At 40.5% G+C, this 18,966-nt stretch overlaps 1 protein-coding gene across 3 annotated transcripts in view; it reads right to left on the reverse strand.

Moving 5' to 3' along the window:
- kremen1 (kringle containing transmembrane protein 1) overlaps window positions 1-17,795 on the reverse strand; it is a 63,206-nt gene extending 45,411 nt beyond the window's left edge. For all 3 annotated transcript variants that reach the window (XM_086315264.1, XM_086315263.1, XM_086315262.1), the window contains exon 1: window positions 17,452-17,795. In XM_086315264.1, coding sequence (XP_086171390.1) covers window positions 17,452-17,530 — 79 coding nt within the window. In that variant the 5' untranslated portion in view covers window positions 17,531-17,795. The remainder of the gene's footprint in view (window positions 1-17,451) is intronic.
- Between the last annotated feature and the right edge of the window lie 1,171 nt (window positions 17,796-18,966).

Raw genomic sequence — 18,966 nt, forward strand, 5'->3', positions numbered from 1 at the left:
TGAGGGTGTGCATGTGTGTGCGTGAGCTAACATGTTTGCATGTTTGAGTGCACGTCTGTCAATTCCCTAACGCCTCTGCTCACAATAGACCGATCTTTCAAAGGCAGTAATCAGTTTGCAGTAACACTGTGTAAGCTTTGCGGCCAGCGGGGCTTCAGCTCATTAAAGAGCCAGTCTACCTCGAATTCAAGTCCTCTGGCCTTAGTGCTGACCATCTACTGCTATGACACTTGATTAGTTGTGCTTAAAAAAAAAGAGCATGATCTCTTTCCAGAATTTATGACGCAGTAGCACAAAAGCCGCAAACCATGAAATCCTTATATATATCCTAAATAATTAGGCCCTATCTTATCTTAATGGATTCATAGTGCCATATCACCCCAACAGAGCACTTTGCTATCAGACTGCGGGGTTACTTGTGGTTCCTAGAGAATTTAAAAGTAGAATGGGAGGCAGACTCTTCAACTTTCAGGTCCCTCTTCTGCACAGAACCAGTTTTCAGTTTGGGATTCTGGAGACACTTTACTCTACTTTTAAAATTAAGCTTAAAAATGTATATTTTGATAAAGCTCATAGCTCCTAGGTCTAGATCACGTGACCCTGAATCCTCCCTTAGTTACGTTGCTTCCCATGATGCACCATGATACACCACTTTGTATTTAATCATTAGTTATTATTATTAATCTCTGGCTTTCTTCTACAGTGTCTTTCTTCCTGTTAAAGGGAGTTTTTCCTCCCCAACGTCACCAAGTGCCTGCTCTTAGGGGGTCTTGCGTTGTAGGGTCTTTACCTTACAATATAAAGCATCTTAGGGTGACTACATTTGGATTTAAACTAATTGAACTGAACTGCTAATCTGATCTAATCTGGGGTATCGTTCACCTACACATGGCAGACTAAGGCATCCCCCTTGGTTCAGATGTATTGTTAGCTGATTCCATGCTTCTTTTATCTGGATAATATAGACAAGAGAAAGAAAACAGTTCCTGTAGAAATTTTCTCAAAACAAGGTTTGTGGATTTCTTTAAATAACTGGGGCGTGATTTGTGCAAAGAGATACTGCTGCTGAATTTTTTATAGGTATTTTTTTAGCTCCAAAAAGCAAGTACCATCTGTTTTTATATTTTATTCAACAGAAAGCAGAGACCTCTACATATATATAACATATAATTATAACTTTAAAACACCAAAACAATCTAGTTTAATAAAGAGCACAAAGAGACAGAAAATATATAAGTATGATCTGGGGATACCTTTTGCACTGTAAGGCATGCCACCTTAAGGTAACGTGAAAGCCAGACGACTACACCTGAAAGAAAGGTGAACCATGAAGGAATATGGGAAGGGTTGCCTCTAAACACACCTGTTTTCGATCGTCCTGTTTGTGCTCAGGTTACCTGGTATCTGAGGAATGTAAATTATATGTGGTTTTTGTTTGAGCTGAGGTTCTGTCAGAGCTGTTGCAGGGATTTGTGTGCAGCCATTAGTGATCCCCCAACACACACACTCTCAGAGGTCCTGTGTGATTACAGGGTCCAGAGAAGACGAGGTCAGACTCGGATAAATAAATGTCTCAGGTTCAGGGAGAGGGATCAATGTGACAGGGCCTGCTAATGCAAAAACCCAAAAACACCAAATGGAAAAAAATAACTGCGAAACCAGATCAAAAACACAGCCCATTTTCCTGTTTATCCTTAACAGACATCATTATTAAAAAAGAATGTTTATTCTCTCGTTGAGCGAATCGGGACGTAAAGCGAGAGGAAGCTGGATCCCCTTATGTTTTGAAGAACTTTTTTAGGACAGTATCCAGCTTTCTTCTGGCAGAACACTTACTTGTTTCTGCTTTGAAGAGAGTTTATAGATTTCTGCTCTACTGTTTTGATTGGTCATTTCCTGTTGTGGAACATTTTTGTTGCCAGCAGTCATACATGACACAAAAATTTAATTTGGGGACTGTAGAAATCGATGCCAGTAAGTAGGGAGGGATATTCCATATCTGTTTCAGATAGAGCTAAGAGACCAGAGTAGCTAAGCAGGTGGTTATTGTCTCTATTTTTTTCCAGTAGTTTTATATTATTATATAGTATTATTACATAATATCTGAAACAAGCCTTTTCTTCTTGCCAATAAAATACTTTATAAGCTAAGGACATTTGTCATATCTGAATATCTGGGTCACTTACTCAGTGTTTACTGTGCTTTGTTTCTTTTATTTATTTTCTATATAATTATTCTTAAAGTAACAGATTAGTCAGAAAAATCCCTAAATTCCAAGAAACATTTGCTAACTCCAAGTCCTGCTTTGATATGAAACCAAATAAAACCTCCTGAAAAGAAAATAGTTCTCATATTGAAGAAGCTGCAATTATAGACACAATGTTTTTGTTTTAAAGCTTACCCAAATGGATAATGAGCTGTCGAAATGCTTCATTTTATTGCTCTGAAAAGTAGAAAACAAAATATGTTGTCTGCCACTTAGTGTAGATATTCGGTAAGTGTGGCCTCCAGAAATGGAACAACATGGTTACTGGAAATTGGGCTTAAGTTAATCTAGTGTTTGAGTGAAGCTTAGGACCACATGTTGTCATTATATGTAGCTAAAACAGACAAAAACAGGATTTTGTTCGTGCTTTGGAAACTGCGGACAACAAGAAGCGTACTCGAGGATGCCAGCGTGGACAAAATGGACACAATCTATACTGAATACTGAGGTTTGGGCAACTTTTACTTCTTGTTTACACTGGTGGATTAACAGACTCCATGTGTGGAGCGCAAACATGCACCCATCTGTATTCAATGAATCTCCAACATGCTCATTTGCAGAGTGGTAAACACATATGAATAAAGGCCTCAGCGTGTTTGTTTTTTCTATCTTTCTAAACTACAGATGGAGGAACTGGACGTTTCCTTCAACATTCTTCGTCATGTTTAGATTTTTTACACTTTAAATGTGTTTACATTGAAGAGAACATCTTCATCTTCAGCCTACTCAGGACATTTTGCGCTAATCCCTTGCTACACTGGTGCAAATACTGCCTGTTTTAGGCCTCAGAACAATGACCTCGCCAAAGGACACCTTTATTTGAGTTGACTTTTGATTTTGCTTGACTTGTTTACATTTTTCTCGTGTAATTATCTTGCCTGTATGACCAGGTCGGAGAATTAATAAAGCACATTTCCACCGCATGAAATCACAAAACGCTGTCAGACCGCAATTGAGTGCACTTAGAAGGACACAATAACAAGAGCACAATGGACTGCTACAGTGGGGACCGCAATGTTCAACATAAGCCCCCTTTTAACTAGCCACGTCTCCAGTTCCTGATCTTGACTGTGAAAGCGATCTTTTTCATTGTGGTTGGTGCGGCTGTGGGAAGAGCAGGAGTACTGGGAACCAGATGGCTCTGGTAACAGACAGGGGGTATCCCACCGGCCTCACTAAGAAGGGGATCCATTACGTAGGATCTATTGAGGGCCAGTGGATTTTGTTTCATGGCATTGGCCAAGTGTGACCACTCCTCGGTCGGTGTGGGTCGTGGGCTGGTGCCACGTAGGCTACTGCAGACCCAGCCCGTTTTGTGTTCACCTCTGAGAGCTGTATTCACCTTTGCTGCAGGACAGACAACTATATCGGGGCCTCCTGGCGACTTGAGTTACATCCCTTTTGACTCGAAGCCTCTTTGAAAGGCAGTGCAATGGGATATGATCGGCTCCACGGCTTGAGGGACAATGGTGGTTTGTGAAAACGGTGGACAGAGATGTTCCTCTGCACTTTTAAAGTGAAGTCCTTGAACTTTTGAAGCTCAGGTAACCTACGGTGAACAAGAAGAACCCTAACCTTATAATATGTCTTGGAGTAAAAGGCCATTTTTTTGTAGAGAGTGTAAATAATTTTTATGTCTGTTTGTTAGAGTGTATATATTAAAGACTTTAGAATGCAAAAAATCTCACATTCTCAAAGCATTGAGGTGGGACTACTTTTCATGGGGTTATCTAATATCAGAGCTTTACGGCTTGTGTTAATTTATTTCCATATTCCTAAAAAGACCACACGTTTCATGTTTCCCAGCTTCTGTTCTGCACTCTCAGATTCCCTGTCATGGCTTCTTAGCTCTGTCCACTGCTGGCTTTGTTCCTTTGTTTTCAGTCTGCTTAGCTATGCTTGCTCCCTTCACTTGTCCAAATGTTTGCTCTGTCCACTTAGCCATGTCCACTTGCTCGGCCTTGTCAAATCGTCACTTGCTGTGGGCGTTTCCTGCAAAGGGAAGAAAGGTGAAAATTTGCCTCTTCGGCCACAAACTACTGCAGCTGGACACAAACCAGACCCTGAGGCTCAGCAGCAAAATTACGCTCCATTTATTTAAAGTGGTTTCCATTACTCTACCGCAGTAGAACACAGACCTCAGTGGCCCTGGCCCAACCATAACTACAGTATAAAAAGAACTAAAGTTCGCCGGACAGGTCATGTCTCACACAGTAGCAATTCAATATCCTCCCGTTATGTTCTTGGTTACGCTTCTCAAAACTCCAAACTGCATGTGACACCACAAAAATACATGGTTGCTTTGAAACTCAGCCTGTGGAGATTTTTTGCAAAAAAACACCCAGCCTATCACTAGAAAGACGTTTGGAACACGTTTGATTCAAAGAAAGAAAAACAGCTAATTTACCTTAATCATACTATGTCAGAGTCGTACTAATAGTATGTTGAAAAAGACAAATACTGAGACAGGAAGCTGGTTTGTATGGTTCTGGGCCACGACCAAAATAAATCAAACCAAAGGCTAATAGTTTTTATCCCCGGTTCTCCTTGAAATGTGGAAACAATACATCAGCCAATGAAAGCTGTTAGATGATAGCAAAGCTGCACTTCTATTCTATCAACACAGCCAGAGCTGATAACGCTCGCTTCACGTCATTATAATATAAATCCAGCTTTGTGGCAAAAAGTTATATTTTGTGTAATGTTTTCATGCATCAGCCACTTCATCCCCGGGGCCTTAAACCTCCTTTAAAATCCCATTCTCTGTGAATTAAACTGAGCTTTGATAATGAAAACAATTGTTTGTTTGAGAGTTAATAGAATTCATAGAACATAAGGCTCTATAGTATTTCATTACTGTTTTCTGAGTATTTGATTTACCCTCTTGCCCTGGAGTGTGTTCCAGCTGATGGGCTCTGACTGCAGCAGAGAGCACCAGCAAAGCTGAGGGAGAATGTCACTCTGCATTGACTGGAGTGGGCCTCCTCATGCATACGCAAATGTCAAGGCGCACGAAGCGGCCAGGCAACACGGCTCATGCATAATAGCATTAAAATGGGAGGAGACGTGAATCAGTTGCAAGAGACGAGAAAGACAACTTGGAGAACAATCCAGACACTTTGAGACGGAAGGGAGTTATGAAAGAATAAGGTAGCACTTTTCACAGTCCAAAACCAACATGTCACAGCCATTCAGCAAAATACTCTGACTGGTCTCAACTGACCTTTGAGCAACAAAACCTCACAAACCAGTACTCTGACCACATGAGTGCACTCTCCCACCTAAACATTGTTTATCTCTTTAAAGCCTGACAGTTGTGTACAACCAGCAGCAGCTTGACAGCTTAATTCCATGTTGTCTCACAGGACCGCCTCCGTGGATCAGGGACTGGGGTGACACACTCAACCTCTCAGCACTTTGTTTGGGGACAGTTTGTAATTAATATGACTGCTGCATCTGTCACGCCTTGTCACCTGTGGGGGGAGGGGGTTATCCATGTACTTCCCTTGCCATCATAAATCCTGAAGCTGGAACAGGTCTGGGTGTTTTGCATGATGGGTCACCCGGCCAACCGCCAGAGCAGGTGGTGATTTGCACATGGTGCAGGAGAAATGAAAGAGCTTCACTCAGCAGAAGCTTAATAAGAGAAGTGCAGTGACTGAGGAACGACACACACTGAGGTGCTTCGATCAAAGGAATGTAAGCCTTTGAACACGACAGGACGAGAATCAGAGTGGCACGATAATAAGCATGATTGTGTTTATAATAACCGGGTCTGTTTCTTCTCTGTTTCTCTCTCTTAGTGCTTATGGTTTTACAGGCGATCCAGTCCCTTGGCACTGGAGAACAAGGGTATCACCCACAACTTGACCTTCGCAGGGCACCACCCAGAGGTCAACAGGAACTCCATCAGCAGCAACTTGTCACAGAAGCACACATTTGCAACATGTTCCAAACTATGAGTCAGATTCACCTTAGTTTTTGCCAAGTAAATGAAGGAATTCTTCAAAATTTTGACCTGTCTTCACAAGTCAAGACAGGCTGAGTATGTGTGTGCTAAGAAGTGCAAACTCAGAGTTTCTGGGCTCTATGTGTGGCTTCAAAGTAAATGTGAATTCTTCTTTCTTCTCATCTAGCGTCACCAGAGAGCTGGTGTAAATATTTATTTCGATCTACCTCACGGTTAAAATTTACAACAAATCCTGCAACTAGTTATTTGGTCAGGTGGTAGAGCAGGTCGTCCACTGGTGGATCAATCCCTGATTCCCCCAGTTTGCATGCCAAAGTATCCTTGGGCAAGATACCAAACCCTGAATTGCCCTTGAGGCATCCTTCAAAGTGCATCCTCTTTTGTATATCTTCTATGACCATTTTTTTTGTTTTACTTTTAATTCTTGTTTGCTTTGGTTCAGGCAGTATAGCTACGCCAAGTTTAAGATAAGATCATGACTTGCGTTGATGCTAATCATCAAATCGCTAATATGAATTAATTTGTGCGATTCCAAATTGTGTTGAACAATAACACAAGTTAGAAAGCTCAATTTTCTGGGTTATGAAGATCGACAACACCAGTGTACCTTTTATGTGTACATATGACTGTTTGGTCAGTTAAAATTAAAATGTAAGAATAAATTATAAAAACAGCTTGAAACAAAATGATTTTTTGGGACAGTCTACAAATGCATAACACTATTTAGTGATTTTTTTATTTTAGTTGTAGTAAACATTACATGTGAAGGGAGCAACTAATTTTACATTTTTTAGAAAACAATAATTGTATGCATAACGTGTTGTAAGCTAACATGTTACCACTCATAACTTGCTAAATAAGCTAGCCTGCTTGTTTTTCACGAACACATTCTGTAGGATGTGCACTTTGATCACCTGTTGGTTAATTCAGTGGCTGCAAAGTGTCCTTGTTCTGATTGCATAATCTGGGTACGTCCACTTGCCAATAATTCAAAATACCTGAACATGTTCTGTTGGCTAAAAAATAGTTCCAAAGTGAACGATGTACAGACATCAGAGATGTAGCCCGGCGATCTTCTGGGTATGCTTCTTGGACATTACTTGGATGCCAATATTGGATTTTCTAGCAAGAGAAGGTTTGTGTTTAAGAGTTGCCTTTCATTGTCATTTTAGCTGCTAGAAAAACAGAAAGCAAAACATTTTCTGTCAAGAGAAAACTGAGAAAGTATATGCATTAACAAGGTGATTTAAACTCCTGACCTCTCCATCTGAAGTCTCTTTCTTATGCTACTGAACTGGACACTGAGCTGATCATGGCAAAGACTTACAAAGCTCATATTGGAGGGCTGAGAGGTCATTGCTCTGACAATTCAGAGATGCAAAACACAGATAGATAGATAGATAGATAGATAGATAGATAGATAGATAGATAGATAGATAGATAGATAGATAGATAGATAGATAGATAGATAGATAGATAGATAGATAGATAGATAGATAGATAGATAGATAGATAGATAGATAGATAGATAGATGGATGGATGGATGGATGGATGGATGGATGGATGACAATCAAATATCATGAAAAAATAAAGAGCAGTGCATTTAATTTCTTCACTGCAAAAATATCCCTGATATTTCTTGCTTTATAGGAAAAGGTCTTACTACGACATATCAGTGTCTGTCCATCAACAGTCACATATAACCAGTTTGAGTGGAGAGAAAACACTGATGTTTCCACTATGCTGGGAGTGCTTGCCTTAGTGCCCATAGGCTATGCAGTAAATTCATTACTCCTTTAGTGCACAGTAGCATTTAAGCATTTTGCTAAAAAGTCCCAGTGCCAGATGAAGTCAGTGCATGTACTTTAGATTTTGTTGCTTTGCTAAACTTGTATTGTGGGCATTGCATTAAAGATTTATTATGCCTCTTTATGTGCTTTTTGACTCATTATGCATCCACATAACATTAAAAGGAGACAGAGTGCCTGAGTATACTTTGAAAACAACAAGGACAAACTGCCTGGATAAGTATATATCCCAAAAGACACAAAAAGAGTGTTTAAGAAGTGTACAAATCTTTTAGGGGCATTAGCTTACTCATCATTTCAATGAGTGATGAGAGAAAAGGCAGCAGAAGCAACCATGTGTCTCTCCAGTAGATTGTTCTGTCCTGCGACTGATGCAACCACTTTTGCATGTCCTTGAAGGGAAATGCAAAGGCCTATGTTATTTCAAAAGTCATTTGAAAATGGGCAGCAGCTCCAAAGCTTGCCTTTCCTCTTAGGAAGAATGCTATACATTAATCCAAACAGTTTCAGTGTAAAATACTGAGGTAGGCTAATAAATGTCACATTGAATTATTCACTCAAAGATGAGGCACTGTTCTCTGCAGCAGATAATCTGTCAAAAGAAATGGATGATGTGATGCACGATAACTCTAAACCAAACAACATCTTGTGACTGTTCTCCAAGATAGAAGCATAAATCTAACAGATTAGATAGAGTTTTATAAAGCTACATGTATACATACATACATACATACATATAGACAGATAGACAGATAGATAGATAGATACACACACACACACACACACACACACACACACACACACACATATATACATACATATATATATATACGCTCACCTAGCACCACATCTGGTGGATTTGGTATTAATTTTAGCAAGTATCTGGCCATCATGGTTGGGGGTTACTGTGGAATGGGAGACATCTGGCCAGTGGGCATAATATGGCAATAAGTAACTATTAAATAAAGCAATGTCTCTTTAGCTGCACTGTGTTTGAGGCTCAAGAGTTATTATGACAAACTAAGATCTCTGTCTCAGTACTGTTGATCCCAGGTTAGCTCACATATTACTGTAATTACAAATCTTTCACTTGGAAAAGTATTTTGGAGATACAGCAAAACCCAGACTAAAACGGTTTGGCAGCCACCCCCCGGCATCTTTGCCTAGTATTAGCTCTTTACCTAGTTTCATAGATAGATGTGGAAACAGAGAAATAGGTCAGTTAGAATTAGTTTAGCTTTCTTTTCATAATAATTCTCTCACAGACAATACAGACAAGCTGCACCTATAATTTTGCAATACTCTGCAATAAAAAAAAATAACTAAAAAAAATAAATAAATCTGTGGGGCTGTGCTGGAGTCAAGCATTTCCTTGTCTGCAAAAGTGGGTGCTAATTCTTTGTAAAGTATCAGTGTGAGTAAATCATTCTATTTAATCTGCCATTACTGTGTAAAATATTGATTATTGCTGGTTGTTTTCACAACTCCAAAGCCTGGAAAGGACAAAGGATTTTTAAATAACTCAAAAACTTCCTCTTGCTGCTACACATGATCACATCCTTAATCATCTCTCTCTCTCTTTCTCTCTCTCTCTCTCTCTCTCTCTCTCTCGCACACACACACACACACACACACACACATACACACACAGTACAGTACAGTAAAACAAATCTGCACGAGTGGTTTTTGTGTGTGTGCGTCAGAATGTGCTGCACAGAAGCTCACCAGGGGAGGAGAGGTTTCCATCTCCATCTTTGAACCGGAAAAGCAGGGGGAACCGCAGCCCCCACATCTGAGACCCAGACTCCATGCTCCCACTTCCCATAATGCTCCCTGACACTCCCCACTCTGGGCACTGAGGATTTAGTCCTTATGTTAAACTCTTTAAGAACCCACTGTCTCCCCTCAAATCAATGCTTCACTGCGATCACCTCTGCCAACACAAAGCTCGTGATTCTTCAAATGGCTGAGGATGGCCTGTTATTATCTCTCTGAGGCAAACGATTCAGAGCATCGCTCCTTCACACACACTCACCGAGATTACGCCGTCTCAAGGGTTACAAAGGTTGATGGAGCCCAGTCATAAACTGTATAGGCTGCGTGGACGAGCTGTAAGAAGATTAAGTCAAGAAAGATTGAGGATGTTGACTGGGTGAAAGAGGGAGAGATGATGATTGGAGGCATCCAGTGTGCCGTGTATGCATACACTTGTGGTTATCTATATGTGTTTATATGAGTGTGGCTGTAGTTGGAAGAGAGAAACATGGCACCTCTTGGTTTGACACTTGACATGGCCCCTTTAAACTCTTAAGCAGAAACACTGAAAGTTTATAGAGACTCCAGATGGTAACAGCTGCTTCACAGTTAAACTTCACTTACTCCCACACACACACACACACACACACACACACACACACACACACACACACACACACACACACACAGAGCTGAAATTAAATTAAATTGGACAATGCTTTTCTGTCATTAAATTAAATGTCTTTTGGTTTCAGACTTTAGAAAAAAAAAGTGATTTAAAGACATTAAGCGCTAACCATCTATGATGACCATTTTTAATTTTTTGGATTTTTTTTAATTTTCATTTTATGAACTTAATATCTGTTTAATCATAAATTTAATTAAATTCAAACTGGAACCTGTGCTTTTAATCTAGCAATGACAAGAAGTTCTTGTGGAGTTGCTATTTAATCTACAATTAAACGCTGCTGCTGACCAACTAAATTAGGGGTGTTAAACAAAGACTCCAAGTGTGAAATTTGCAGACAAGTCATTAATAATTATAGTTTTTCTATAAAATTCACTGCTTCTTCAAGTTTAGTGAGCATTACTACACAGGGGTAGACATGCTTGGGAAGTTAAAGTGTTTCTAGATCATGACAAGTTGTTTGAATCCCAAAGACGTGACATACTATTAAGGATGGGAATCGAGAAGTCCCAGCAGTCCAATTTCTTGGAATCGTGAGTCTGCTTGTCTATCAATCCCGCTTATGGGTTCTCGCTACAATCAGTTGACTTCAGTTCGTGTGTTGAAGGAGAAAAATGGCGGGGCAGTCCACAGGGTGGATACAGCCATTACTTTTATTTTTATTGCACAAAAGCATGAGAGCGCAATGGTAAAGTGCAAACTGCATCCAGGACAGAAATACTTCCAATAGTTATGCTGCTAAGACAACTTTTCAGCTCTTTTCAAGGACCTGCACAGACAGCATGCTAATACTAAGCTAGCCAAGAACCCAGAGTGACGTTAAAGCTGAGTGAATATTGAGCTCAGCAGCCAGAAATCGAAGCTCAACAGGTAATAAACTGATGAGCAGTCAGACTCCAGCCTCCGTTTCTACGTGTTCATGTTTCTAAAGTAGAATCACTGTGGCGATCGCTTTCAAGTCTCTTTTTGCTGGTTTTCATTATTGCTTTGTAAAAAAAATCCTTTATTTAATACAACAAGAAAGATCCTGTGTGTGTCCTCATTAGATATGGATTTGTGTTGCTGTGTGGGACGATGGCCTATAGGTTTAAAAAGTTAAATAGTAATTATTTAAGGTCAGTTTATACAGTAACAAGAAAGTAATGTAACACATAGTATAACAAATTACCCTCTCCTGGGAGTGAGTAGAAAAGTGTTCTGTGTAATATGTGTAATAACCACTTTTTTGAGTAATGACCTCAATACTGATCACAACACAGAGAGGAAAACCTCCAACATATCCAAACATTTGAACACACAGCATGCAATTAATTTGTACAAATGTGATGTCTTTTATATGCTGCTTAGTGTAGGTGATGGCCGTCAAAGGGGAGCCAATGAAAATCGATAAGAGGATCAATAAGGATGCATAGGTTTAACTCATCCAGCCTACTTGAAATCACATTGGATTCTATGTCGCCCAAAAACTAAAATGAGTTTGACACCCTTGAACTGAATGTACTTTTACAGCCAAACTGTCACAGGTTTCACTGCTGTACTATGGCAAACTCAATTGTTATTTCTAGCCCTAAACTCTAAGGTACCGTATGTGCTTCTGCCATGTTCCCCTGTTTTTCACAGAGGGGTGAGGTTAGACAAGCACAAACACACACAGGCAATTCACGCTAACTTGACATTAAGCCAGACATCTGAAAATAACTCCTATCAATCACACAACAACCCAGTGAAGACAGAAGCTGCATAACAGTTGCCAAAATGAAGCTACCACCTCTGTACAGTCTTATGAACCAGTTTTTCCTCGCCTGCTGCACCGCAAGACACTCAGTTCTGTCTGTAGTCAAGGGCGATGAATCGGTCAGAGTCCAGGCCAACATCATGCCCTGCTGGACAGCGATCAGACACTGAGCAGGAAAGAAAGAGGGTTGCCAGATGCAACAGAGGGTTGCCAGTTTATGCAGCAGCTTATACACAAGTCAGGGTACAAAGAGAACTCACAACACGTGGTCATTCATCCAACCATCAATTTATTTCATTTCTGGTCTTCAGATGCCTACGTTGAATAAAGTTTAAAAAAGAAGCAAAAAAAACCCTGAGATAAATATGTTAGCATGGCTGGATATGCAGCAAGCTCATTTGATAGGCTATATCACCAGCTTGACAAATCTTATCACGTAGCATTATTTCATGCATGTCTAGCTAATAAGAGACATTGCAAAAAGTGCAGAAAAAAGCAGTCCCATCAGGCACCTCACACTGCCTTCGATCAGGCCAAGATTCAGCTGGTCGAGCACAGCCTGATATTAACCTGATGTTTTTTTCATCAGGGCTTATTTCTGACAGCTCTGTCTTCTGTGATCACATAATGAGAGTGCATACCATATTGCCAAAATGCCACAGCTTGCCCTTTTCAAGTTTCAGCTTGACACAGCCAAAGCTAAGCGTTTTCATTAAAGTTGCAATGTGTGCAGTTGAGAAAACTCCTCATATACAATGCACAGACTGTATACAAACAACTGGTGTTAAAACATCCTGACATGAGCTGGGGCCAGATTTGACAAAGAATCTGAGGAAACTGCACACTCATGCAGCAGTGACTTGTCAGTCACAACAGCCACACCCTAAAACATATCCTGCAATATTATCTATTTTACTCTTATTAGGACTGTAATTTAAAATACAGGCATCATCTTATATGAAATAAAACTTAAAACTAGAGACCATAAACTCATAGGGTAACTTTTTACTAAGGTCACAGATTTCATTAACAGCATGGCCATTTTCTCCAAACTTTCTACATATTTAGACTTTTTTGTAATCAGAGTCATAGCTCTCTGCTGCCTATTTCTTTAAGCTTCTGTGAGTGCAATGTCAACTATAGAATAGGATAGAATAGAATGGAATGGAGTAGAATAGAATAGCCGTTTACTGTCATTGTACATGTACAATGAAATTATGGGTGCTCCACACCAACTGTGCAGGAGTAAAACATAAATAGTAAGACTGCAGCAATAAATAGCAAACAGAAGAAATAAATTGTGTTATGCCTTTCTAAATGGAGTCTTCACCTGCACAAATTTCCTCCAGATGCTTCGGTTTCCTCGCATCATTCAAAGGCAGTTTAGGATAATTGGTGATTTACAACTTTCTCTGCATGTGAGTGGGAGAGTGTGTGGCTATGTGTATCTCTATGTTAGCGCGACGATGGACTGGAGAACTCTACTGGGTATATTCTCCCTCTGGCCTAATGATAGCTGAGATTCCAGTACATGGTGACCCTAATAAAAGTAAGATAAGTGTTTAAGGAAGGAAGGAAGGAAGGAAGGAAGGAAGGAAGGAAGGAAGGATGGAAGGAATGATTCAATTCAATTCAATTCAATTCAATAGCGCCAAATCATAATAACAGTTTCCTCAAATTGCTTTATATTGAAAGGTAAAGACCTACAATAGTACAGAGAAAACCCCAACAATGTGATGCCCCCCTAAGAGCAAGCACTTGGTGACAGTGGGAAAGAAAAAATCCCTTTTAACAGGAAGAAACCCCTGGCAGAGCAGGCTTGGGGGCTTGGGGAGAGAAGGCCTTCTCCTATGACCAGTTGGAAGTGAGGGGAGGAAGACAGGAAAAAAGGCATGCTGTGGAAGATAGCAAGCAATTAATAATAACTGATAATTAAATGCAAGTTGTGCATAAAAACATAGTGAGTGAAGAAGAAGCACACTTCACTCTCTTCCCTCTTCAACTCCCAGCAGCCTAGCCCTCCTGCAGCATAACTAAAGGAGAATTCAGGGTCACCTGATACAGCCTTAACTTTATGCTTTGCCAAAAAGGAAAGTTTGAAGCCAAATCATAAAAATAGAGAGCGTGTGTACCTCCCGAATCCAAACTGGGAGCTGGTTCCACAGAAGAGGGGCCTGAAAGCTGAAGGCTCTGCCTCCCATTCTACTTTTAAATATTGTAGGACTACAGCTAAACCATCAGTCTGAGAGTGAAGTGGTGAACTGGGGTTATATGAGGTCAATGGAAGGATGGATGGATCTGTTAAATCTAACACATACCCATACACACATCCCTTGTCTTCGGCAACGGGTTGACTGACTCTGTCCAAAGGAGATAAAAGATGGCTGCCATTATCCATAAAGCAAGCTAATAAGCATTCCACATAGTCATTGTTTATTCCAATAAAAAGCAAAATGCATGACTGTAGTATTTAATGCACAGCCATACAGGCCTCTTAAAACAGTTTTAACAAAAACTCCAGAAAACTACTGGCCATGGCCCAAAACAAGTGTATCAACAAAGACATGAAGTTTTCTTTTTATGCTTCAATTTCTGAAGAGAAATAACAAAAATGTAAATAATTAGTGAACTGTAAAGCTGCTGTGTTATACAATTTTGTTACATTTGTGTTCAGTCTTACAAACTAAGTTCATCAACCACACACTGACGCCTCATAGACAGATGTGAGAGTGGTAATGATCTTCTGATCAAACTGACCTATGAGCTACACCAGCATGTACTGAGACAAAAAAGGACTCACACACCCAGATTTTAATAGGGAAACCACCTTACTGTAATGTCAATACTTGAAAATTAATTAAAAAACTGTGTGAATTGTGTGAACTCGTTACATAAACAAAAGACTTTAAGTTTCACCAGTGGCCACCTGTCTTCCACCTACTAGTAGAGACAGTCCTGGTTACCAGAAACATGAAGATCATAAATCTGCCATGATTCACCAACTTGAGCTTGTTTAAGACAACAATGCCATGAGCTAGATCATTACTGGCTTATAGACCAACTCAATTACACTTCATCTTGACAGTTCTGACAGACTTCAGCTTCTACTTGTGTGTACATTTGTAAGCAGCTGCCAAGAAAACAACAGCAGGATGCAGTCGGGCACAACAGCATGTGGGAGTCTAAATGAGTTTCTTTTATAAAGCTTCTTTATAAAGATAAGGGTCTGTGGTTAACTATCACTCTATAGTGGGAGTGTTAAGTGTGCTGTATGGAAGAAGAGCACACTGTCATATTATATGTTGCATAATGGTACTTAACTGCTCCACCGCTACAACCATCATGCCATCTCTAACCCTTAGATACATTTGCACTTAGGTGCATGTTTGCATGTGTGCACAGCACCAAGTGCGTGATTACCACTGAGCAGGAGATGAAGAACACTTTGATGCTAATACACTTCTGCTTGATCCAAAGCTGCAGTCCACAAGGACAGAGAAAGCATTTCAAGTGTAACTGTTTAAGGTGCTGTCTCACAAAGGCGGCAGCAGCAGCAGCAGCAGCTGGCTTTCTGGACGACATTAATAAGCTGCTGCAGGTAATAACTTCAGCGGGTAAAGGAAAATGCCGCTGTGCTGAAAAATTCATATTTGCCCATGTTACCCTGATTTGTTGCTTAATAACATTACAGATGTTCACTTGATTCTTTTCATCCAGATATCCAAACACTGAATGGAACCGTTCAGTGCAATTCAGCTCTGCCTGCGCCACAGAGCCCATCTTCCTCAGCTCTCATTACTTTGAAAGACATAGAAGGGCTTTAGGTGCTGCTGGCTTTAACATTCAGTTTGGCCTCACAGTCCAGTCAAATTGAGGGTATTTAACCTTCAACCAGCAAAGACAGCCTAAGTCAATTCTATCATTTACAACAAGAGACTGACTTCTTGTAGAGACATTAAATTATTGTTTTACTTTACAGTAAATATGGCACAGCTGACAAACTAAACATAAACTTGGCCTTTTCTTCTCCCCTGTGTTATGAGGGGGAAGACCATTGCTTTAAATACTTTGTTAATACATAGGTACACATGGGAGTACTTACGCACTAGCCCAGATGGTGGACCCTCTAATTTGAAATCCAAGGGTATAATTAAGAGACAAAAAAATTAAAAAGGAAAGCATGAGGATTTGCTGCTTCGACATGAAACGCGGCACAAATTACAGCAAGGAGAAGCTGGTTAGTGCGGTCATCATTATTAGATATTCACATTCAAACAAAATAGTCTCAGAGCAGGCGGCTCTCACTGGGGATCCGGCTGTTACTTTGAAGTGCAGCAGATAGACGCAAGCGTACCCTTTGCGTATTAATCTGAACTTGATGGCAAATTAAACGGGTGATATCAGATGACTTAGCGGACGGTTTCAAGTTCATTCCGGGGAGAACCCGTATTTGCACGGTTCAATTAAACAGCCAGCAGGCCTCCTCTGGCGATATGATGTTGGGAATGAAAAATGTTTTATTTCTGCAAGAAAAGCTGAAAATGCAATCAGTTCAAATGTATCCGTTGAACTTTGAGGGGCTGATGTAGAAGAGGTAAATAAAAATAGAGCCGGATGTGTTGGAAAGTGGATTGTGAGGCAGCTGCAGGTTTGTCTTATTTTAATGTAATCAGGGAAACTCGCCGTTTCCCTGATTACATTAAAACAATGTCTGTAAAACAATATAATAAAGGCGACCTGTGGTCCGTAAACGTCATGGTACTAATGTGTCCCGGACACCTTACAGTTAGGAGCACAAGTGTTTATCTTAGTACGTGTGGAAGTGACGCCTGATCGTCAGACCAGACACTTCACTCCAGAGCACCACTCTCCTCCCTGCAGCCGAAAAATCAAAACAATTTCCCTGTGAGCTTTGGCTGCTCGGAGGGAAACTGTAAACCTCTCAATTAAATACCTCATGCCGTTTGGGAAACAATGCCGTAGTGGGATTTTTACCAAGGCGATTAACTATGAATGAAGTTACTGCTAACTGCAAGATGTGGGATAGCGAAACAAATACCAAGAGTATCATGAGCATATTTAGGACTGCTGCACTTTTTAGTGCGAGTTGTGCTGTTTGTTTGTTTTTTCTCTTTAAAGAAGAGAAGCGCTTGTGCGTCGCGCTAAAGAGGAACTTTGGAGACGCAAACCCGTTGCAAGGAAAAGGCGAAGAGAAAAGTTTGACTTACCGGTGTCGAAATCATTAAAAGCCGCGGAAGAAATAAAGCCAGCGAGAAGCAGAGCAGAGGTGACGGTCCAGGAATCCATCGTGTGATTAAAGAGTCTGAATTCGCTCTCAGGTGAAGTGCAGCCTGACGGACGGGTGCGCAGAGCGGCAGGCTGCTGGACCGACTGACTGACTGGCTGTCTGACTTGCTGCTTGTCTGTCTGTGTCTGTGCAGGAGTCGCGCTTTGGCCGGTGTTAAAAAGTCCCTGAACTTCAAGGCAGGTCCTACAGCTACTACTACACTGACACCACTACGACGAGACCAGATAGTAGAAAACAGGGATCCTATTTCCAACCCATGTGACAGGAAATAGGGGCAATGGATTCAACCTGCAGCACTGGGAAAGCAGCAGAAAGAAAAGAGGAGGAGGGAGGGAGAGAGGGTGGCGCGATGGGGTTTTAAAGGTGGTCTCTGTGGTGCAATGAACAGCAGGTCCGCAAAGTTAAAAATCAAATCACATCAAAGCATAATAATCACAACTGACCGCAAACCAAGTTTAATATTACAGCTAAACTAAAACAATATAATAAATCAGTATCCAATACAATCACAACGACAATGAAGCATGTTTTAGGTCAACACGGGCAGAGTAGCGACACAGCTGGGGCTCAATACTACCATAAAGCAGGGCAGTTAATGGAAAACATGCTATAAGACTATAAGAAACACATTATAAACATTCTGAAATATTATTTTGTCTGTTTTTATGATGAGTCTAAATATAACTAATGGTCCACTGTGTTTGGAAACCATGCCCTCTCATGCACTGTGTTAAACAAAAGACAAGGAGAGGCCAAACATCCTTCTAATATAAGAAAATATGGTCAAAAGTGTGGAAAAGATGAAAAGTGAGTAAAGCCATAGTTTAGTATAGTCTCACATCTTAACACAAACGAGATTAACTGGAGGAATGAAGCTGGGGAAACTACTTGTTAAGTATTTCTTGGAAGAAATTACTTTTTTTGGCGGGATTTCTGATCAAAAAAACTTAACAAATCACAAAACATTTAAGGCCTACATTTATTTATATATTTATCTGCGTTTTGCTTTATTTATTGTTCATGTGAAAACCTTTAATTGTTCGTAAAGAAAACACAACTATCACAATCTAAAATCGGAAAGTCAGATCCTAATTCTACGGTTCCTCTTTTGCATATCTCCACCGAAGCTTGTCCAGCCCTATTCACTAATAGAAACAGGTGCACTGAGTGTACAAGCCCACTGTGAGCACTTCTCGGCCCTTTATTATTACATTACAGTCAGTCAGTCTGACCTCGTGAGAAACAGCACCCTCACGTGTTTAACAGCAATCACCATGAAGCACTGAGAACACGCTTTCAAGCCCAAACAGCAGCCCGTTAGACTAAAAGTAGTATGATTCCGCCATGCTGAAAGGGGGGTGGGAAAGCTCAACATTTATTTGGCCAAAAAAGACTGGGTTGAGAAGGGGTGTTCTGGGAAAGTAATCTAGCATGA

The sequence above is a fragment of the Aulonocara sp. 'chitande type north' Nkhata Bay genome, linkage group LG12 (genome assembly GCF_057382095.1).
Source record: "Aulonocara sp. 'chitande type north' Nkhata Bay isolate Kocher_YH1m ecotype deep benthic linkage group LG12, A_spYH_male_GT1.1, whole genome shotgun sequence".
In the NCBI taxonomy this organism is placed as follows: domain Eukaryota; kingdom Metazoa; phylum Chordata; class Actinopteri; order Cichliformes; family Cichlidae; genus Aulonocara; species Aulonocara sp. 'chitande type north' Nkhata Bay.